Source organism: Triturus cristatus, chromosome 8, assembly GCF_964204655.1.
Source record: "Triturus cristatus chromosome 8, aTriCri1.1, whole genome shotgun sequence".
Taxonomy (NCBI): Eukaryota; Metazoa; Chordata; class Amphibia; order Caudata; family Salamandridae; genus Triturus; species Triturus cristatus.
In genome coordinates, this window is record NC_140591.1 from 724,212,221 (window position 1) to 724,235,317 (window position 23,097).

The window sequence follows — 23,097 nt, forward strand, 5'->3', positions numbered from 1 at the left end:
ACTACACCACTGGATTCAAGCTAGCCTGGCTGATGAAGGGTGATACCCTCAAACCAGACCCAGGATGCTTGTTTCCGATCCAGGGCTTGGCAGTTCAGGCTGGACTATACCCACAAGGAACAGGGTCAAGACTGATTTGCATATGGCTGGGTCCAAACTGGGGTGGTGTGGTGAGCAAAAGAATGATGGATTAAACCCAGATCTTTGTGACTGGGGTGAATGTTTGCATTGTCCAGCATTCCGTCCATCAATTGTTTCTTTTGCATTTGTCACACAGGTTGCAACAGTAATCCCTTGAAAGTCACAGTATCACAGGCATAATGCCGAAGAAAAATGCAGCGACAGAACAATTTTGTTGATACACGGGTTGCCACAGTAACCCCTTGTGAGAAATTGGCCTGATATATGCTGTCCACTAGTTATAGTGGGCACCTTGTATCAGTCCAAACGACCCCTTATGGTGATAGGTTAAAGACAACCTTTATTGAAAGCTATCCTAGTGGTAGCTATGGAGAGCAGCCTTCAGGCTAAGTCTTGAAGGAATGTAAAGCAGCTTGTTTTACCAGTCTATAATCTCTTGAATGACCAAATGAAAGGTCAACCACACCAGGTATATATTTAAAATAAATGTATTTAAGATAAAACACACCCCTCTAGTCTCTTTATGAGACTGGAGTTCGAAGTACTTAAGTTACAAGTCAGTATTAGCACAAATACACGTTTGGGCCCTAGGGGCATACCAAACCATATACCAATAAAGTGGTATAAGAACCACAAATGAACTAGACACAAGGCCTAGAGCCTGTAGAATTGCTGGGACCCCAGGGAACCACCCAAGGTAGTGACACAGGGGACCCACGGGGGGCGTGTGCAGTGTGTGAACACAGCCGCGGGTTCCCTTTAGCTTCTATGGGCAATGTCGCGGTTGGAAATTTAAAGATTAGGGACACTTAGAAATGAGTCCGAACCAAACCCTTTTAGACTTAGGAAGTTCTAGGGCTAGCACCCACGGGAGCTCCGGAGTACTCGTGTTACCTCACCCAGGGAAGCCGGGTGCATAGGTGTCTTTTGGTGTCGGGTCGCGTCATCGATTTCAATGGGAGCTGGCGAAGAAGTGCTGCTGCCATGAAGAAAAGTGTCCGAAGCGATCCAAGCCTGGATCTAGGATGGAAGGAACCTGAAAGCAGAGGGGACAGAGTCTGGGTCACTTACCAGTGACCAAGGGCACGATAGACCAATGCCCACAGATGTCGGGTGTTTCAGGTGAGTTGACGGGTGTCTTGACTCTTCAGCCACAAGATCTAGAAGGCACGATGACCACCAGGAGCTGGATTCGAGCTGTCCCACGAAGTCTGTCGAGTGCTGCGGTGTCTGTGACCAGATTGGATCCAACAAACCTTGGCAACGGCAAGTCACTTGGAATCAGAGAAAGGACGTAGGTTCAGACCAGCAAGGTCTGGGGGACTCACACAGCGAGGGTAAGTCGGGGCACGTCTGGAGCAACCAGGAAAGCTCAATCAGAAGAGGAGTCTCCTTCATGGGGACCTACTAGCCAACGGGCTAGCAATCGCGAAGGAGCCTCAAGCGGTCACACTGGAAACTGGCCCACGGGTCACTCGTGGAGTGGAGGCCAGAAATCTTCGGTGCAGGAGGTGCTCAAGGCTGGGGCTACTTGGAGCCCAAAGCACAACTTCGAGGAAGACCAGGAAGATGGAGCTGCAAAAGTTCACGGTGTGCAGGGGTCATGGTTCCACGTCACCCACGATAGCCACGGGCCTGAGCTTTGCTGTGGACTCGGGGTAGCCTCGGAAGTCTGGAAATCCACCTCTGGGGATGCAGAGACTTCAGCGTCCGGCAGGAGCTTCAGAATTGCAGACCGGACAGTTGCTTCTTTGGTGCCTGCCAAGCAGGGGAGTTACTCCTTGACCCCAAGGGAGATTTCTTCAGTCTTCTAGTTAAAGTAGAACGTCGTAGGTCCAGGATATATGTTAGAGTTTTGTCCAGGGTAATCTAAAGTCTCAAGGACTGGGTTCCCATACTTATACAAAGTTTGGGGGTTGGACACACTCTAGGGACCTACCTATGGGAGGATTTGGAAAGAGGGGTGGTTACACCCATTTCCTTTGTCCAGTTTCGTGCAGGGGCAGGTAGCCCCTGCAACCGGTTTGAACTGGGCTATGCACAGGGACACCAAGTGTGCCCCCAGTGCAGGACTTCAAAGCACCAGAGTGCTCCCGCCCAGCCCCAATACACATCTGCCTGTCTGGGGAGGTGATTACACCTCCCTGGGACAGGAAACCTATTGTCCAGTCCTCCCCTGCCGGAGTTTCGGTCTGCAGCAGGAGGCCAGACCCCTGTCTGTGGCAGTGGCATCCATTTTGTGATGCCAGGGCTGTAGAAAGTCTTTAGCGGGTTAGGCCAGTGTGAACATGTCTCTCCCTCTAGAAGGGTGGAATGCTACCCTCGCCGCCAGAACTGGCGTGGGGGGGGGGGGGGGGGGGGTAGTATTCCAAAGCGTTTGACACCAGACACAACATGTTTCCGTGCAGCCAGTCCAAAGTTGGCATTTACCGCGAGGTTATAATGCACTGAGTATATAGTCCGGCTGCACCACAAACCGCATCAGAGGAGGTACTCTGAACGCTGCAGAGGGGCTCTGCTCATGCAGGGGCACCCTCTCACATTAAAACCAAGCACTCTACCTTCAGGATTGTTAAGGCCTGCCACTGGAGTGACTTATAAGTTTTGTGTGTGCAATGGTAGTGATATAGGTAGCCTATACCACAGTAAGGGGTGCAAGCACCACCTTACCCAGGCTGCAGTAGCAGACCTGTGGTGTCCTTTTGGAGTGCTTCCCAGGGGTGGCATAATACATGCTTGAACCCCTGGTAGGCCTCTGAGGTACCTATGCCCTAGGTACATAGTATACCATATACTAGGGGCTTATAAGGCACTCCAGAATCCAATTAGAAATGTACATGGAAACCATATTAGAGAGGAAGCAGCTAGCCTGGGGTCCTGATTAGCAGGGCCACAGCCAGACTAAGGTAAAAGAAACTGTGAAACACCAGCAAAAAGTGGGGGTACCCATGTGAAGCAGATCCTACACCCCTTGAGACTCTGTACGTGACTGACGTAATGCCGTAGAAGAATGCAGCGGTGCTGCTGTGAAGGGAATACAGTTGCCAGGGAGACTCTGTTTTGCTGACAAGCCCAAAGTTACAAGGGTTGCCACAGTAACCCCTCGAAATTCTATGCGTGGTCGACGTAACTCCGTTGAAGAATGCAGAGGCGCTTTTGTGAGGTGAGGGTAGTTGCCAGGGTAACGCTGCTTTGCTGATGGCCCCGAGGAGGTATGCGCGAGAAGATGATGCGCACGAGGTAATGGTGGGGTTTTTCAACAAAATGTGTCTAAAGTCGTTATTAAGGAAAATGGGTAAAAGTGGGGGCAAGCAATGGAAACCGTACCTCATAATGGCTAGTCGAGCCCCAGCATAGCAGAGGGTCGTCGTGTAAACAGCCATGTTAGGACGTTTCTTCCTGTTAAGTGTAGATGTGTCTCTGGGTCCTTCTCTTTTCGCCAGATCGTCGCCAGTGTAATAAAGCAGCTCATAACACTGAGAGATGATCTGAAGGTTGATCTTTATTGAAGCAGGCATCTATCCACGCAGCGCCAGCAGCAAATGACACACTAGAGTTCCACAACATCTCAAACTCTATCAACACTGTAGAATAGAGAATATTCACACTTGCAAAGTAATACAAGACATGCTGGACACTATGTAATATAACACATGCTGGTCATTACAAGTGCCTCTCAGAGTACTCTTTAACCCCCCCCCCCCCCCCCCCCCCCCAGCAAGCATCTAGTAGAAGCATTGTGGTACATGGAGTGTAATCTTTGGGTGGGTAATGCCATCGATACTACACTTTATAATGCATTTCCCTCCCCAGGTTTGAGATAGTTGTGGGGTGTTTATCCCTGCTTAGTCTGTCCCAGTGCTTGCTTGCAACCTGGAGTCCCAAGATAATTTCCCACTCCCTGTGGTAACGCCAAGTCTGTGGGGTATCGTGCAACCGTAGCGGCCTTTAGAGGTTGACAATCATTCCTTGAGGGAATAGTGTTTCGAAGGGTGTCTGTCGCCCAGTGCCTTATCTGAGCATAACTGAGCCTCTATCACTTGGGTAGGTCAAATGATTCTTTATATTACAGAAAGGGCTGGGGGATAGTGTTGTCTAATATATCACAGATCATTTTACAGCCTCCCTTTCCCCATTCGTTGAAGGATTGGACCTCCAGGGTTGGTGTAAAACTTGAATTGTAGTGAATGGGAGTGTAGGAGTGATTGGGTATGACACCAGACCTCGTGACTCTACTTATGTATCCCATGTCTTGAGAGTGGATGGTACCAGGGTGCTGATGAATGCTTTGGCAGGGTGTTTTGGCACCTGTACAGCAACACCAAATCCTAAAGAAGTCTTCGCGCTATGGCATGGTCCACTGTTGTCAAATCTTCTGTGACGCCATTGGTACCACCTCACCACTATCTGCCGTTGGTCTGCTGCGTAATAATGGGGAACACTGGAGACAGCCAGGCCTCCTGACTCCCGTGGTTGGGTCAGTAATTTCTGGGAGACCCTAGGAGCCATTCCCTTCCATATAAAGGACACAAGTTGTCGCTGAATATGTTTTAGGTAGGAAGTACCTAGCCATATTGAGAGGGCTTGAAGCAGGTAGAGGAGACATGAGAGGACGTTCATTCTAATTGCCTTAATCCTGCCCAGCCAGGAGAACATCTGATTTCCCCTAAGAGTAAAGCTCTTTTGTTCTAACCGCTATTTGAAAAGAGAGGGAAGTGGAATAGTTGGCATCAGAGTTCTCTGGTGGTCCGCACAATTTGAACTCCCAGACATTTAATGGAAGATTTGGCCCACCTGAATGGGAATAGCTCAGGAATTCTGGCCTTCTCCCCATTTACCAACGTCCTGTTGAGTATCTCAGATTTGTCATATTTGACATTATGGCCCAAGGCCAGCTCATAGTACTGAAGTAAGTCTCCAACTGACTGGTGTGAGGTGCTCAGGGATTTCAACATTAGAAGCACATCCGCGTAAAGGGAGATTTCTGAATTCTCACAGCCCAAACATGAGGCCAGTCACAGCTACGGACTGCTGGATCAAGGAAGCTAGGGGTTCTATAAAGAGAGAAAACAGAAGCGTTTATTGGGGGGGGGGGGGTAGACCTGCCTTGTGTCTCTGGAAAGAGAAGGGGGTCGAGAGATCTATGCAAGGCGAATCTAGGAGAACGATCTTCATGGATTACGCAAACCCTGTGGCCAAACTTGGAATGCAAGCCCATCTTCTGCAGTGCGAGACAGAGGAAAGCCCAGGCTACCCTGTCAAAGGCCTTATGTCTAGGAATAGGAGAACCGTAGGTATGTTACTTAGCGAGTCCTCCATCAGGTAAATCACTGTTCAAATGTCATGAGCTTGGTGACCCTGGATAAATCTACTCTGGTCCTGATGCGCCGGAGTGGGAAGCAACTTATTGGGGCAAGTGGCCAGGTACTTCGTGAAAAGTTTTGCGCCCGTATTCAGAAGGCCGGTAGGACATGCAGTGCCTGGAATTCTTGTTAGCTTTACGTATGACCACTACTGCCACTTCCCCCATTGCTAGACCCACAAAACCAGAGTCAATACTATGGTTGAACAGGGCCGTAAGTTTCGGAACCAGTTTGGAACAGTATATTTTGTAAAACTGGGCTGTGGGGCCATACGGAACCAGGGATTTATTGCGTTTGAGAGATTTAATAGCTTGTTTGACCTCTTCTGGTAGAACTATGCCCTCTGAAGAATTTCTCTGAATATCTGTGAGTCTCGGGAGTTGAAGCTTATTTAGGAAGGTCTTCCAAGGCCTGGAGGAGAGGGAAGTTCCACGATGGAGGTTTGTAGTATCCTGCATTTGTAATGTAATGTATTCTCATAAAAGTGACAAAATTCATCTGCTTTTGTCACGTCTTCTACCACTTCCTGATGTACACTTTTTCTCTTGCCCGCTTTTCTCAAGGCCCAAGAGAACTGGGTGCCTACTTTATCTCCTAAAATTCATGAACGTTTTCTAAGGCGAAGCAGAGAGAGCTCCACCTTGTTAGTAAAGTACATATTTAGCTTGTCACTAGTCTTAATGGTGTGGCAAGAAGGGTGCTGCAGCCATTCTTTTTTCAGATTCAGATTCTCACTCTTCAGCTGCTGAACCTCAGCCTGAAGTCTAGAACGCTCAGTTGCTGTTGCAGGGAAACAAACCCGATGACTTCCTTGAAGGCATTACATACCCCACCGACAAACCTCTAGTCCTTCATTAAGTTTGACGTATTCATCAGTTTGTTTTCCTATTTCATCTTTTATTACCTGATCCCTCTGCAAGGAGGGGTGTAGCAGCCTCCTCCTTAGTCGTCTCAATGTTCGAAGATCCAACCGAATCAGGACAGATCGGTTCAGTCCCACAAGGGGATTGCTCAATAGAATCTAATCGATACAGGAACATGTCCGAAGGACAGAGTAGAATGTCAAGCCATGATTTCTCACATGTCACCTGGAATGGCAGAGGCCCAGCTCCTCCAGAGTAATCTTCAACCACTTAGACTTTTGCATGTGTTCCCCCCCCCCCCCCCCCCCTTCCCTTGTCTGTCCCTGTGAGTCCCATCCCATATTGAAGTCCCCGGTAAGGTTAATTTCCCCCTGGCCACTCCAGTCAGATCCTCCAAGTAACCTAATCTGAATGGGTCCTGCACTGCGTCAAGTGCATATACCATGACTAAGGTGACAGGTCATCCCTCTAGCTTCTAAACAATATGAGATCTACCGTCCCTGTCAGATTTAGTGTGTGAGATTACTAAAGGGAGATTGTGTCCCTTCAGACCATGCCGATGACTCAGTTAAGTAACTTCCATGTTAATATTTTAATTAGAATAAGGAAAGAGCTAGTGCTGCTGGGCCTTAATCACTCACAGGAAGGTAATGTGAAATTTTGATAAGCACATCTCTTGGTCTCTGATTTTGGGACTGTCTCCTGGAAATGTATCCTATCTGCTTATAGCAGGGTGATTGTCACCCGGCAGGGATGAGAACATTTCTACCACAAAGGGTTTCAAGTTGGTGTCTAGAATTTTTTCACTTAGAATCTCTCGCTTGGAGGACTCTCGATCCTTGGTCATCCAGATTGTGTATGGCACATTTGAGTTGTTCTTTTAATGTTGTGCATCTTGCTGCTGTGGTGGACAGGTTCACGGAGACTGCTTTCAGCTGGCCCGCGAAGCCCATGTCGGTTCACAGTTAAGCTTTTTTTTTGTGCTTTGGCCTGAGTGCAAGTCAGCAAGTCCTTTGGTGGGGGTTCCTGTGGCAGTTTAGTTTTAAAAACGCAAAGGCTGTCCAGCAAGTCGGACTCTGTGTGCCATGGTGTGGCAAGCCTTAGCGCTCTCAGGGGTCAAAGGTTTTGGCTCGGGGGGTGGGGGGGTGGGAGGGTGCTGTCCAGGTAGGCGAGGAGGCTACCATGGAAGTTCCTTCTTTTTGGGGGGCATGAGGAGATCCTCCCCACTGTTTATGAAGCACCACCAGGCCCCAGGTGGTCCTGCCGGGCACAGAGTGAGCACCATACTCCAAGACACAGCCTGCCCAATGTTTGTCGCAGTCATCCAACTCTTCTAAGATCGCTTGAAGTGGACTATCTCATTTGGACTTCTAACTTTAAGGCTACAGCAGCTCTGCCACCTCCCCCCCCCCCCCCCCCCCACACACACAGGGGTGGCTCATCCTACCAAGCTGTGGCTCCTATGGCTAGAGTTCAAATGCATGCCATCGTTTGGTGTCCTGCCACTAGATCAGACCCCAAGAGTCCTGCAGGGATAGAGTAAAAGTTAAAGGTGCTTCCCAGAACAGGTGCCACCCCAGTGTTCCTGCAAGCAAAACCTGTCCGCTCAGCGGTATACTGACTTCTAATGGTCAACCACAGCATGGCACACGGGGTCTCCCATCATTGGCCTCAAGGTCACTTTTGCACTAGGCCAAGTGGCCTATACTTATTGACCCCGCTGCCCACCATTGTCCTTGTCGGCAGTGTCCTTGTGAATGTACACTATGGCTAGAGCTAGTAGGGAAATAAAAACTAAAGCACAGGGCGTATGTTGCAAGAGGGGAGCAGTAGTTGCAAGGCAGCTTCTGAATAAATACCTAAAATGCAACTTGGTGAGATGGGTGGGGATTTGGGCATTCCTTAATTTAAGCCAGTGGTTTCCTAAACTCTGCACCGGCTCTTAATTTTTGACACTGGTGCCTGTGAGTCTGCCACTAGGTGGTGCTTTCTGGTGAATTTAGAAAGTACCACAACAACAGTTAATTATAAATTCAATAGACATTAAAAATGATTGTTACCTGCTGCCCAAGCCATTCTTATAGCTGTGGGAGCCTGAAAGAGTCTGAATTGGCTCCCTTGGAAGAGTGTGATGGTTACTAGTAGTGGTGTTACTGTAATTGGCGGCGGTGGCAAAGGCATTGTTGTGAGAAGTTGGCCTGCAATATGCTGGTCACTAGTTATAGTGGGCACCTTGTATCAGTCCAAACAACCCCTTATTGGTTATAGGTTAAAGACCACCTTTATTGAAAGCTATCCTAGTGGTAGCTATGGAGAGCAGCCTTCAGGCTAAGTCTTGAAGGAATGTAAAGCAGCTTGTTTTACCAGTCTATAATCTCTTGAGTCACTAAATGAAAGATATCCATACCAGGTATATATATAAAATGTGTTTATTACTAAACACACCTTCCTAGTCTCTTTATGAGACTAGAGGTCAAAACACATAAGTTACACTTCAATAATCACAGTAAAATAGCACAAATACACGACAGGCCCTAGGGGCGAGCCAAACCATATACTAAAATAGTGGTATAAGAACCATGACTGAACTAGACACAAGTCGAAAAACAGTGAAACACCAGCAAAAAGTGGGGGTAAACCTGTGAAGCAGATCCTAAAATTGTGTGGTGCAAGCTGCAGTAAACCTCCTGACCAGAACCCTGTCACTTATGTTTTTTACAAATTAAGCAGTGGACTTGTGACCGAAGATAAAACTCTGGAAGGAGGAAAGGTGGCACAAGAAGCGGGTGAGCCAACAAATTAACAGGGAGAGCCAAGCCAAGCGTCTGGCTCAGATCTTGGAGCCCCTTCACGACTGAGCCCTGAAAATGTGTTATGTAAATCATACAACAAACAACGTAAAATATACTAACGTCTCTTAAAAGTTGGAAAAATATCTCTTTAATGTGTAAGCTTCGACATTAATAATACACATTATAGCACTGCACTGAGAAGTACTCATTAAAACTGTAGTTTTGTACAACTGATAGTCTGCAATCACATTATCGAAAGTGATTTCATATTCGATAGTGAAGAAGTGTTTTGGTGGAATAAAATATTTGCCTAAAATCACACAATCTAAGTGGGAAAGCTGTAATTTATCCAGTTTTTTTTCTAGTTTCACTCTGTACAAATCAGCCAGTAAATTGGTATTATTTGAATTTCCTTATACTAAAGGCCTTGTTTCCCTCGTAGTGCATTGTTCGGTGGATTTAAAATACAGCGCAAACTCGACCCAAAGGCATTGGAGTACTTTCTATGAGTACTAGTTACATTACACAAAGTCACATTCATTGTTTATAGGTCACAGGGTGTTGAGCCGACGCCCAGACTAGAAAGTGGGTCCCGGGGTCCACTGTCGGTAGCTCTGGCATTAATGCCACATCCTGGGTAGAAGGCAGGCAGAAGCCACATGAATGCCGGTCTCCAACAGGACCTCAAGCTGAGCCCGATCCAGGCTTCAGGTTCGAGCCTGGATCGAGCTTTTAGTGGCTCGCCCACCTCTAGGTTGGACTTCGCCCTAGGTAGGTAAGAGATGCATTGTTTTATTAAGCGTGGGCCAATGCCTGTTAAAATAAATCCAACCTCCAAGATACGAGAAAAAGTGCACATGGGATTTTTTACAGTGACATTTCTTAATGGTTTTGTGTTATTATTTCATGCTTTGTTTGATTGGATCTGTCTTTTGTGTTCAGAATTTATCAGTTTGTCATCACACTTGATCATATATCACAAGATGAACAACTCTCATCTGCACTTTTTGGAGGTTGTGTATTTTACTTTTGGAACATTTCTTTTCTTGTAAGTAATTTAGTTTGGAATTATATTTAACTTGTGTGTCGTGTATTCTTTCCATGTCTTGGTTTCCATTTTCAAATTACAATTAATGTTTTTTTTGTGAAGTAAACCTATGGCATTAATATTGTTTCCTAAGAAAGTATTGCTATTATTTCTTCATGCAGCGAATGCTTGGAGATGAGTCGTTTGCTTTACCATATTGGAATTTTGCCACTGGCAAAAATGAATGTGACATATGTACAGATGAACTTTTTGGCGCATCAAGACTAGATGACACAAGCCGAATTAATGAGAATTCTAGATTTTCACGCTGGAACATAGTGTGTAACAGGTAATTTTAGTAATCTGCATTTTCAACAACCTTTACTATTTTATTTCATGCAATTTATGTATCGTCTAAGGAGGAACCTGATAACCTGATGGACCCTTAAAATGATCATGTCTGTTTTCTGGTTCCGTTTTGATAATAGCCTTGAAAAATGCTCTAGAGCAGGTCAAACTTGGAGATAGAGTATGGTAGCTAGAGTCCCATGGTACGGGCCTAAGTAAGCGCCTTTTTTTCTCTACTCCTATATGCCCTATGTACCACCAAAATGCATCCACGACCAAGAATAAATAAATAGGAACAATTTTCAAATCTACAGTGATGAAACGAGGACAAATTTACCATTATAATATTTTTCATAAAATAATTTGATTTCTTATTCTAAAATGTAACTCCATTTTCAGGGGATCCAAACCTCTTGCTTTACCTTTTCGCTCTTTTTTTTTCTTCCACAAATTACTTGCATGTGCTGCCAGAAAGCTCTATTGGAATTGAGGCATTTTGTGTTTATCTAACATTTTGAAGTTCTAGTTTTTGAATCTCCTGGTGCCCTCAGTCCTTCCTTTAAAACCACAAGAACCTTTAGCCCCCACCCTCCTGCTCCCAATCGGAACAGGGGACCCCCCGTCCATAGCGGGCTTGTTGAGGTGCTTTGAGGGCTGGGCGAGCTTGAGTGAACCTTAGACCCTCCAGTCTTGCCGCAGCCCTGAGTCTACACCATGTTCCCCTACTGACTGAGGATGCTCTTCTGTGCTCTGCTACACAGTGTAGAACATGGGTACTCGCAAATATTTGCCCAGGTGCCACAAAGTATAGCCTGTGGTGTGACAGAGGGCTGCACTGATGGCGGCAGGGTGGCGTGAGGGTGACTGTATGATTCTGGGATTGTGTAAGGAGGTCTAAAAAAATGTTAAATAGGCAGACATTTATTTGCAGTTTACCTACAGTTAAGTGGTTCAGGACACCACCGTAGGTGCTTCATAACTTATTTTAACCTGCAAATAAATGCTTGACTGTTTATTTAACATTTTTATCTGAATATTAGTGCTCAGTAGGTAAACAGCGGCTTGTGCTGCCGTTCACCAGGGGGGCCGCATGTAAAGGTCAAGAGGGTCGCAGGTGGCCCTCGGGCCCTACTTTGAGTATCACTGGTGTAGAGGAAACATATCAATTTATTCCTAGAGCTGTCCTTAGAACCTATGGCCTCGTAGAAAACGATTTGAAAAAGGCCATGCTTTACAATGAGACTTAGACTTGATCTTAACATTTAAAATGAGGTTCATATTAAAAACCCTTTTCAAGCATGTTTTAGCTTGCAGGCAAGCCCCAATATTTATTGTTTTTGGTTTACAAAATATCCAACATAGAGATATTCTATTTTCCTTTCACAAACACTTAAATCAGTCTATGGGGACGGGTTCGAACACGGGGAAGGATAAGGCCTTCCCCTCTTGGGAATGCATTCTGCCAGGAGATGGGCATGGTGGTCTCCAAGACTCCAGAGTCTCGTAGCGGCATGTCACTGATTGTCCCTTAAGATTCAAAGAAGGAGAACCTTCTCGCTGAGGTCCGTACAAATGTTCTCAGTCCTTCCTAGTTTCAGTTCTGAACACCTTGAAAAAGGGCCTGATGGGATGGTCTGTGAAATCCAACCTTCTCACCCTCTCTTCAAAGATGGCTTCCCCCATAAGAGTTGAAGAAATATACTACCCATGTCTTCCTCAGAATTCTTAACAGCACAGGCATTTTTTGGACAATAACTCAGTTTTGCTTACTCTTAAGGCTTTCCTTCTCTTGCCGCATGGAGGAAGGTTTTCATTTTACACAAATAATGCTGCACTCAAACTTTACATCAACAAACAAGGCAGCAGTCACTCACATTTCCTGCTCCAAGACTATCTATGGCTTAGGTTAGACAAAAAGAATATTGCTAAAGGTTACTCACTTGAGAGGACTGATTCAACACGTGCACAGACTTTCCTCTGTCTCATGAACAGCCAGGTTGTGTAATATATCCTTCATAGGCTTGGCTTCCCATAAGTAGGTTTTTCATGTTTGGGACGTTCAACAAGATTTAGTGGAGTCTGATCTGATGTGAAGCACAGGATCAGGTTTTGACAATAACATATTTTTGTTGATCCAAAGACATCCTAACGGGAAAGGAAATTATTCTGAGAGTTGGGAAGTCCACAACCAAACCCAAAAATAGTTTATTGAACTGAGACCAATATTAATCTGCCCTTGATGGAAATTGATGGACGTTTAAGAAGTAAAGGCCGGGAAGCCCTTTGTAATCAAATTCAAATGCCTATTTAGAATAATATGACTTGTTCCTTCTTAGCTGTTCACTGTTTATTCTACTGTTTGCATGGATAGCCGCCCATTGGCTTTACTGTCCTATTATTACTTTTCTGAAGAATATAAATATAATTCTTGATGTACATGAACTTCTGGTGGAAGAAATTCTTCACATTCTATCTGTCACACAGGCTTTCAAAAACCCTAAAAATCTTAATTATTCGCCGTAGAACTAAGGTGCCAGAAAGTACTTTAACACCTCCTCAGTATATGGGCTGTATTCAGAAAACTACCTTCTAATTCTGGCTCAAACAGAGAATGGATGTCTTGGCTGCAAATACTTTTGAGCAGACAGTTCATGGAATGGAAAACCACTTACATGGGAGTTGACTTTATGGCATAAGAATACACAAACCGCAGCCTACCCGAAGAGCTTTATCAGTTTTTATGAAAAAAGTTATTTTAGGTTTCATTCTTTGGGATTTTCACAGGACACCAAGGTATATTACCCCTTTTTTTTCTTCCAAAGCTGAGGGGCTCTTCACTGTTCAATTGTAAGTATAGCACTCGGGCCTTATTTATTAAAGGGGTTTACCCATTCTGTGTCTAAGGAGAAATGTGTTGGTACATAAGGGGTTTCGTTTTTTAGGTCGAGCCTGGGCAGCGCATGCTCTGCAAGACATGCCGTATTCTAGTACGGACTTGAAGCTCCGCCCATTCTCCGGCCATAATTTGTATTTGCTTGTGTCATTGTCCTTTGTAAATGCTAGCTTCTGATTCGTTAATGGGCTTGTTGGTCCCTCCTTAGTACCCTTGTCTTCATTTGTAACCTCCCATGAGGACTGGCAATCTTACTTCGGTTGTTGCACGGTATGTCTTATTCAGTCTGTGAGCACTATTTTCTTTAATGAGTTTCTCCTACTGCAACATTCAGCATGCCATGCGCGCTTTCATTTTCCAAGCAGCCTGGGACAATGGCGGCCACTTAAATACGTCTCAAATTTACAAGAGTTTGAGCTATTGGCTTTGTAAAATGACAATGCCTTTTATTTAGGTGTTTATTATCAAAACAGATAAATTAAAGGCATTGTCATTTACAATGCCAATAGCTTAAACTCTCGCAAATGCGAGACCTATTGCATTGCAAATGGTTGTCTCAAGAGCTTCCCTGTGGCACAAACACTGGGCTGGGAACTCCCAGCAAATTTAATGAGACCAATTGAGGATCTGTACTCCGACACCTGGGTGCGGGTTACACTAGGGGATGGCGCGCGCATTTCAAAAAAGATACCCACAAACTCTGCTGAAACAGGGTTACGTTCTGCCACCATGCTCTTTAATCGTTCTAGGGCTTCCAACAGGTCAGAGATGTAAAAGGTCAACTGCCACCCTTCCAAACTGGGAGGTCAACGTATGACACGCCTGCCTTACGCGGATGACCTGGGTCCGCTAGACCAATGCAAAATGGCCTTCAGCATCCCCTCTCCACCCTACACACTCTCACTGTTAGGGACAGTCTTGAAAGAAACCATACAAAAGCCATGACGGTCACCTTTGGAATGAAACCAGCAGGTTGTGGTAGCTGGCACTTCAATGGGGAATGGCTTCAGCACAGTGCAGAGTATAACTATCTGGGCATCTATCTGGATAGTCAAGGCATGTTTAAATCTCATTTGCTCTCCCTGAAAAACGAAGGCACCAGCCTAATGCTTGCCCTTACGACTCTTGCCCAGAAACTTTGGAGAACGAGCCTAGACCCCTTACTTCAGGTGATAAAAGCAAAGCTCATTCAGACACTCTTATGGGAGGTAAATCCGTATGAAGGCCACTCTGCTGGATAAATCCATCCCTCAAACCTATAAAGCTGCTCTTCGTCTGCCAAAGAGAGCATCACCAGCACAAATAAGGCTCATGTTTAACATAATAAAGCAGCCCTGGGCCAGAAGCAGCTCATTTAAAAAACATTTTTTAATAGGCTTTGGCTTGCCCTGTCAGATGCTATGAATGGCTTACTCTGGTGAGGCCAAACGAGCTCAGGATCCTAGTACAACCGCTATCTCCAAGACAAATTAAACAAACCTTCACTCCGGGGCATGGGGAAAATCTCCCACAGCTGGCTTTCAAAAAGCTCACTGTAGCAACCACATAAAAACTGTCAAGGCTAGAATATATGTCCGCACTGAGCAAGCGCTCGCACGCCTGGGCAGTAATCAACTCTTATACCCCCTGGAAACAGCAAAAATACATCGCCTGCACCCATCCGCTATGCCTAAAAGCCAGATTAGTGGCACTTGAACTGGGGAAGTTGAACATGAGGGCTTACCTTCCGGCATGACGAGACACTCCAACTCGAGGAGCAATGTGTCGTCTCCGTGCCTTTAGCGAGTAAAACAATCACTCACATATCATGCATCTGCCGTTCTGTGCTACAGCTAAGAAAATATCTACTTTAGAGACTGTTCGCTTGGGAGTCTGAACCTGCTGTAATCGCCATCCTGAACCCGGACAATACCACTCTAAATGTCAAAACAGTTAAACTACTTCAGATGGCCATAGCTAAACAGGATTTATATAGCGCAAACTCGACCTGAAGGTATTGGAGCACTTTACATGAGCACCGGTTACGATACACAAGGACACATTCATTTTTTTGGTAGGCACGGGGAGATTGAGTGATTTGCCCAGAATTACAGGACGTGGATGCACCCCTGAGGCTCGAACCTTGGTTTCCCAGCTTCAAAGTCGGCGGTCTAGCCGTCAGGCCACACCCTCCATTGTTCCATCGCACTTTCTACATGCTCGAACCCCCAAGAGGAATGCTATGTGGAACGTCGCTACACTGCCACTACTAAACATCAAACATCCGCAGCAACCTTGAGACCACTTCTGCTGCCTGTGCATCTGTATTTTACATATCTGCTCTGGCCATCAAAATGATCATTTGAGGAACGCTCTGAGCCAACATCTGAAGCAACCTTGGGTTAGCAGTTTGCTGCCTCGCGCACAGCACTTTGTATATCTGCTCAGCTGTCTCAAAATGAATGCTCAGGCCAATTATGACAACCTTTGCACAGGCTAAAATGACGTTTCTGCGCTTTGCACTTTCTCTTGCACACTGTGCTTTTTGATCCTTTATGTACTCTGCTGCTAAGTATTTGACTCATAAGGAAAGCTTCCCCTGTTCTGATGCTAAGTTTCTGTCTATAAAATCGTCTGTCTTGCACTTTTGCCTCTTTAAGGTTGATTACGCTAAATTGCACCCCTGTCTTTTTCTTAACTATCGGCGCTCAGGATCTTTTATTTACCTATTAAACAGTGATGGAGGGGAAAAACAGTTCATAACACAGCAACAATAGCATACCTAAAAGTACCACAGACTCCGACTTTAGGTTTGTCCAATTATTATAAGGCCAAGAATAATCAGATGTACACACATCATAAGATTAGCATATAAAGATATAAGAAAATCAATACAGAGCCGATTCTATGGATATAAGTAATTCGGCATAACAAGAATAAAATGGTAAACTCGAGGACTAGAATACAACTCAAAATAGTCAGTCTAGGTCCCTTTTCATCAGAAGTAAAACAAATCTGTCCCTACACTATACTAAAAGGAGATGCTATCTAATATCCTTCCGTCTATTCCCAAAGGTGTCAGCACGTGTTGACTTCCTGAGAAGTACTCGCGTCAAATGAGTTAGGGTGTTTAAGGCTAGGAGCGAGTTCTAAGACTCTCCTTTCTCTCCGAAAGCTAGCAGAAGTCTGGGGTCTCTGTCCCTGCGCATCATATAATATAGAATTCGATTCTTAGTTACATCCTGATAACATTTTCCATTGCAGGTTTTTCTAAATGGAAAGGTTCAGACGTTCTAATTAGGTTTTCTTTGTTCGGCGTGGTGACCTTGATTCCCAGAGCTGCCAGACACGAAAGATACCCTCCCTTCTCGCTTCCAACTGTCTTCAAAGCATTCCTTGTATCTTCTCCAATCTGAAAATAACGAGTTGGCATTGCGATACCTGCAGTAGGATGAGAACACTGCTATTTCTTGAAAACAACATGCATTTCATTATTTATTTCTCGAAGCCAAGGAGGTGCAAAATCAAATACAGCCTTGAGCAATTTAACAACGTACTGTTACATTATATGATTATAAACTGTCCTGCTTCTGTGTATGACGATGCATATGTGATCCTATTATAACATTTAACTATAAAGAATATATGCATAACTCTACTGAGTACATTTTCAGTGATTATAAAACACTGCACACAATACTGGATTGTGGGTGCATGGCAGTTATGACTACAAGGCACCCATACAAAATAGGGTGCTGAAAGTGCTCTATCAAGGTCTTAACTAACTCCCTCGGGAGTCCCAAAGTTTGTTTTGATGCGTTATTATTATTACTATTATTATAAAAAAAAAATTTTTAATGGTGGTTTGCATTCTTTTTTTTTTTTTTAAACTGTTGTCCCCAACATACGCCATGAGATGCACACACGTGAAGGCTTTAGTTAATTGCACAATAAATTCTTACTTGCTTATGATAGTTGCACAAAATTGTGAAATGTTTTTTCCGTGAGATTTATTGGAAATTCAGCAAAATTGCACTTTTAATACAATATGCGGTTTGCTACTATTGTGTATGTTTTCTTTTAAGCGATTACATACTTGATGCAAAGTGGTGTGAGATGATGGCAGGTGGCTCTGGTTAGACAAGAGAATGTACCTCAGTGAGACGTTTTCTACACGAATGGTCTCCCTGATAAAAAATTATGCGACAGCTCATGATTTGAAATTGCGTAGTTTTGTAAATTTCACTCGGGCCTAATTCCTACCTGTGTGTTTTTTACATTTACTGATAGCTGGCCTACCTTTGCAATGAAGACTTTATTTGTTTCAAAATCTTATTTTGGCGAATTGCTGTAGTCCAGCACAATACCTTCTTTAGCACCCCTCCCCCTCACCCCACCCCCCATACCCCACTAGTCCTCTCTTGGGGCAGTTGATTGAGGTTTTATTCTTGTTCATGACTGACAGGTTCTTATAGCAACTCTTGCTCAAAGGCACAACCATTTACATTCACATTTTTTTTTCTTCTTTTTTTGTTCAATAATTCAGCCTGGATGACTACAACCGTTTGGTCACTCTATGTAATGGAACGAACGAAGGCCAACTCCGGAGAAACCCAATTGGAGGCGCTAATGGAACACTACCAACAATGGAAGATGTACAGAAGTGCTTATCAATTAAAGAATTCGATAATCCTCCTTTCTTCCGGAATTCAACCTTCAGCTTTAGGTATGTGTGCTGCCTTTTTAAAATCATATTTTCATTAATTTATTTTGGGCGGCGGCCAGTTTGTGGGCGGAGTGGCTGGGTCGGAGGGACAATGGGTGATGAAGAAAACACGAAAAAAAGTACTTGTCTGCCGCTCTTCTGCTCGGTGCTTTCTGCAGCACAGGCTCCCAGACTCCCCTTGCTTCCAATCCTGATGTTGCTCTTGTGCTGCTGGCAGAATGAAAGAAGCGTCCAGATTGGTCGGAGCCCCCTGAATTTGCGCTTCCATAAAGACTGGGAGCCTGTGCTTGCCGTCTCCATCCTGGCAATGCAGTTCGGGTAGGAGACCGCTCAGTGTGCATGTCCTGAGATGGCCAACCAAACTGACATGCTCAGTAATAGCATTGCCCGCCACTCCCCCTTGTGACTGCCCAGTCATAGCAGTGCCCACCACTCTCCCTTGTTACTGCCCCGGCTATGACTCCGACCCCAAAACTCGGCCCCGCCCATAGAACTTGAAAACAAAAACCATACTAAACCTGTTTTATTATTATTTTATTTTTCAAGTTTTAAGGCTGGCGGCAGAGGGGGGGGGGGGGGCGTGACACTCCTCTGCCATAGTGAAGGAGCCTCCTGTTTATTTTAGAATGAGGAAGGAGAATCGGCGAGGGTGAAGGGTACTTGGGCACATAATTAAAATTTGCAGTTCACTTTTGATTTTTTTTTTTTCCTTAACTGAGCTTTAGTTTTGAGTTGCATTGCTGCCCGGGTAAGTAACTTGTGACCAGCATTCCAAAAGTAGATTCATTTTAAGTTGCTGATGTTGTTAACACCTCTCGTGTTATGGAAATACTATAATAGTGGAGGACTCGTAGGTCCTGGATAGGGTCAAGACCAGGTAAGAGTCGCTTCCCCTGGACTACAGCAACTGAGCCTTAAGCTTGCTGCAGAGTTACCTAGTAAAGAGTGTGCCCAGCTTCCCCACTGACTTATATGTAGGTCTCTCCTTTTAGAATTGAGAAATGATCCTTGAAGCAAGTGGAGAACTATACCGCCCACTGAATTATATCCGTTCAAGTAACAAATGGCTGCCTGCCATTTCCTGTTTTTCCAAATCTTACTCCCACACCGCCAGATATTCACTCTGTGCTGCCCATGCCCCTTCTTGATACAATGTAAGCATTGCAAACTTTCCCTCCAGTATCCTCTGTAGGCAGGATGGAGACTTTTAAAAAACTGAGTCCGCTTGTGCCTCTTACTTCGAATTATTGCTCTCTGAACTGCATGCATTGTTTTTAGAGGAGCTTTCCATATATTATAACTCCTTAAATAATTTGCCTTCTTTTCAGAAATGCCCTTGAAGGATTCGATAAACCAGATGGAACATTAGATTCACCAGCGGCGAGCCTTCACAACCTCGTTCACTCCTTTCTAAACGGAACAAATGCTTTGTCTCATTCTGCAGCCAATGATCCCATCTTTGTGGTATGTTGTAAAGTTGCAATTGTGGCTTTTTATCTTCTAAGGCACATTTTGGCATTCCTGCTCAGAAAGGACTTTGGGCCAGATGTACCAAATCGCATGTTTGCGATTTCCTAATAGAACATTTTAGCGATTCGCTATTTGGTAATCGCCAACTGTGATGAACAACAGTGTGTATGACACTGTTAGCGATTCGCAGTGGATCACAAATGAACCAGACTCCTCAATATTTATGAGACGGGTCGCAATTTGAATGGCTACAATCACAAGGATGGTGGCCTTCTGGGGTCAGCAGACCACCATGCCTGTGATTGCTTTTCTAATATAGCAATATTTTTTTGTAATGCAGCCCGTTTTCCATAAAAACGAGATGCATTTCAAAAATGAAAAGCTACCTGCTCTTAAAAAAAATGTTGCCCATTTTCAAAAAGTGGAAGGGGTCCCTTGTGGACCCCTTTTTGTTTGCGAATGGGTTACCACCAACTGAAGTTGGTGGTAACTGCGAATGATTTGCAACCACTTTTCCGGGCGTAAAACATTCATGCGTACCAGTGCTATTCGGTATTAGGAAGGGATGCCCTAAACACCGCCCTTCCCTAATACCGATAAGCAAAATGTGGTTTGGTAGCAAGTTACTGAGTCGCATTATGCCTTCCGTGCATGGCAAAATGCAGTTTTCCGTTCGCAAACGGTGACTGGTTCGTACATCTGGCCCTTTCTTTGGTACCACCTGTTGGCTATATTTTGATTTGTGATTTTCTAACGTTGGTTGAAACCAATTTGAAACTGAATTTCAAAGTGTAGTATTCTCACATAATTATGTTTGTAACTTTCTTCCTCCAACATCAGACCTCTTGAACCCGAATTGGGTACTCGGCACACCACCTGTAGTAGGGTGAGGCAATCTGATTATCTTTTCAGCAAGGGGCATCTTTAGTAATAATTAGGCTATAATGATTTTAGTCTTAAAATGGTGTTCAAATTGGTTATCACTTTGGCTTGGATAAAGAAATGAATATTTGAAAAGGAATAAATGCCATGCCAGTCTATTCTGAAGTGTATGCTAGCTACCCCTCAGTGCCTACCAACAGCTGTCTACACCATTATTTAAGTTTCGCAGCATTGCCACTCCATCCCAGGAAGACACTTCCTCTTGTCACTAATTGATTAAGCCCACATATGTACACACTCTTGCCTAAACCTAAGTGATTGCATCTTGGGGAGTAGCCTGCATAGCTCTTATGTAGGTAGAAGAAAGCCCCATTCTTGTGACTTTAGGACATGAATATTAAACTCCTGGGGAAACCAGTACCCATTTAAAAATACTGGAGTAACCTTACTTTTAAGGCCGTTCTTGCACCCTATGCTTGAAATGATTTTTTTACAGAGTTTTATATAGCATGACCTTGACCCCAATTGGGTATCAGAGCGCTTTACATAACACCAGTTGCATTACGTGAGGACACATTCCTTTTAGTTAGGCACGGGGAGATTAAGTAATTTGCCCAGAATCACAGGATGTTCAGCGTCCTTGCCGAGACTCGAACCCAGTTCCCCAGATTCGAGGTCGAGCGCCCTAGCTGTTAGGCCAACTCCTCTCCCCTTGGTTGACAAAAATGCCTGCCTTGTTAAATTACACCTTTGGTGCATAATGTATTTATCTTTATACAGCCTGATTCATTAGAGAATAGGAAAGTTTGGTGCCATATTTTGACGTTGCAGCTTAGTCCTAGGATGCTAGCCATGGCGCCTTGACCTTGCGCTCAAGGAGTGTTATGCATTGCGTTATGGAATTATGTTCCCTCTGAAAACGACCGGTTTCAAGCCAGACCATGAGTGCAGGAAGCAGATATCGGTCACACTCGTACGAGGGGTGCCTTTGGGTTCTGAGCTTCAGATACAACTGTAAGTTGAGTGATAATGCCAATTTATGCACCTGAAGGAGATTTGAGACCAGGAGGCTAAGTTGCGTATCTGTGAACACAAGAAGTTGAGGTGTTCATGCAGGTTCTACCCCAAGTGTTGGGCCTTGTCACAGGCTGGACCCATGACTGCTGCACTCTTTAAATCTTTGCCACCTCCCCATCCACCAGAGATGGCGTCAAGATTTTTTTTCACTCGAGGCCACTGGCTGCAGAGCAGATTCCTTTGTTGGTTACAATGTACCCTGAGCTCCCTGGGCCACCATCAACCCTAAAGCAGATAAAGACCTTCAAAGAGATCAGGCTACACATCTTCAGTGTGCTTCCTGCACGTTCTGGTGTGCCTTTGGGCCTTATGGAATCTCTGGGGTCTTGTCTGGTCCTTCCCTGCACCTTCTGTCCCATTAGGACTCCTTAGCAGATTGTGCCAACTGCAGTACAGACTTTGACTCTGGCCCAAGAGCCACGCTGGTACCAGCACCACCGGTGCCATTTGATGATCCAGTGCTGATGCTCTTGCTGGACCCCAAATCAATGTCTGCTCAAATTCAACTGATGTCATGCTATGAAATTACTAAAGTGCAACCAGTGGTGATGCAGCCCGACTTTAATGCAGTGCTTCTAACGCATCACCAAGATCTCCATGAGCACCATATTTTTTTACTATGATCCTGTGCCAGAGCAGGGTGCACCTCACTATAGTGATAATGATGACTATGGAGAGGGGTGTTGCATGCACCACCGTCCTTGTACTAATGATTTTATACCTTACTAAAAAAAAAAAAAAAAAAAAAAGAAGCCGCCCAAGGGGCTTATTGCCTCTCTCGAGATAGACCTTGACTCACCACATGGGCCACCAGAAAAGAAAGCTCCTCATTTGCAGTGGTGGCCTGGAGGGCATTTGAAGTACCAGAATTACAGCTGCTCTCAATTCAGACTAAAAAGAATGTTCTGGCAGAAATTCAGCAACCTGGCCCAGCAACACAGGAGCCCTTGCTCCCATTCAATGGTGCCCTCTCAGATACCATGATGGCTACCTTTTACTAAAACATGTATTCTTACCCACCTATTCCCCTGCAGGTGGACAGTTGGCATAGGCTGGTACCTGGTGCTGGTATTTTCTCACCAAGCATCCTACTCCCGAGAGTCTTATTGCACAGGCCTCAACCCTCATGGTGAATCACAATTAATTTCCGGCCAATCTCTCTGGATATAGAATCCAAAAGGATTGATGCCTTTTGGCAAACACATTTTTTATTTTTCTTGCTAGGCTGGCACTGAGGGTCCATAAATGCAGACTGTCTGCTGTCTGTTGGGCTGCTATACACATACCCTTTGGGACATGACCAGTAAGATCTAACTGGAGGCTCTGCAAGGCCTCTTAGTCTCTCATGATCCAGGACTATTACAGGGGACTAGCATATAGGCAGAGACTACCTTCCCAGACAGTCCTTTTCAGGGACCTGCAGACTCTTAACTGGCAGGATGTGTGTAGGCCCGGGGGGGACACCAATCTTCTAACTCCTCTTATCCCTACTACAACGGCCAACCATCTGCTTTTGTTTCCCCTCAGTGATGCATG

At 45.0% G+C, this 23,097-nt stretch overlaps 1 protein-coding gene across 1 annotated transcript in view; it reads left to right on the forward strand.

Moving 5' to 3' along the window:
* The window catches only part of DCT (dopachrome tautomerase), a 63,792-nt gene that overhangs the window by 34,189 nt on the left and 6,506 nt on the right, over window positions 1-23,097 (forward strand). The window contains exons 4-6 of the mRNA XM_085622130.1: window positions 10,369-10,535; window positions 17,953-18,132; window positions 19,461-19,596. Of these exons, the coding sequence (XP_085478256.1) occupies window positions 10,369-10,535; window positions 17,953-18,132; window positions 19,461-19,596 (483 nt within the window). The remainder of the gene's footprint in view (window positions 1-10,368; window positions 10,536-17,952; window positions 18,133-19,460; window positions 19,597-23,097) is intronic.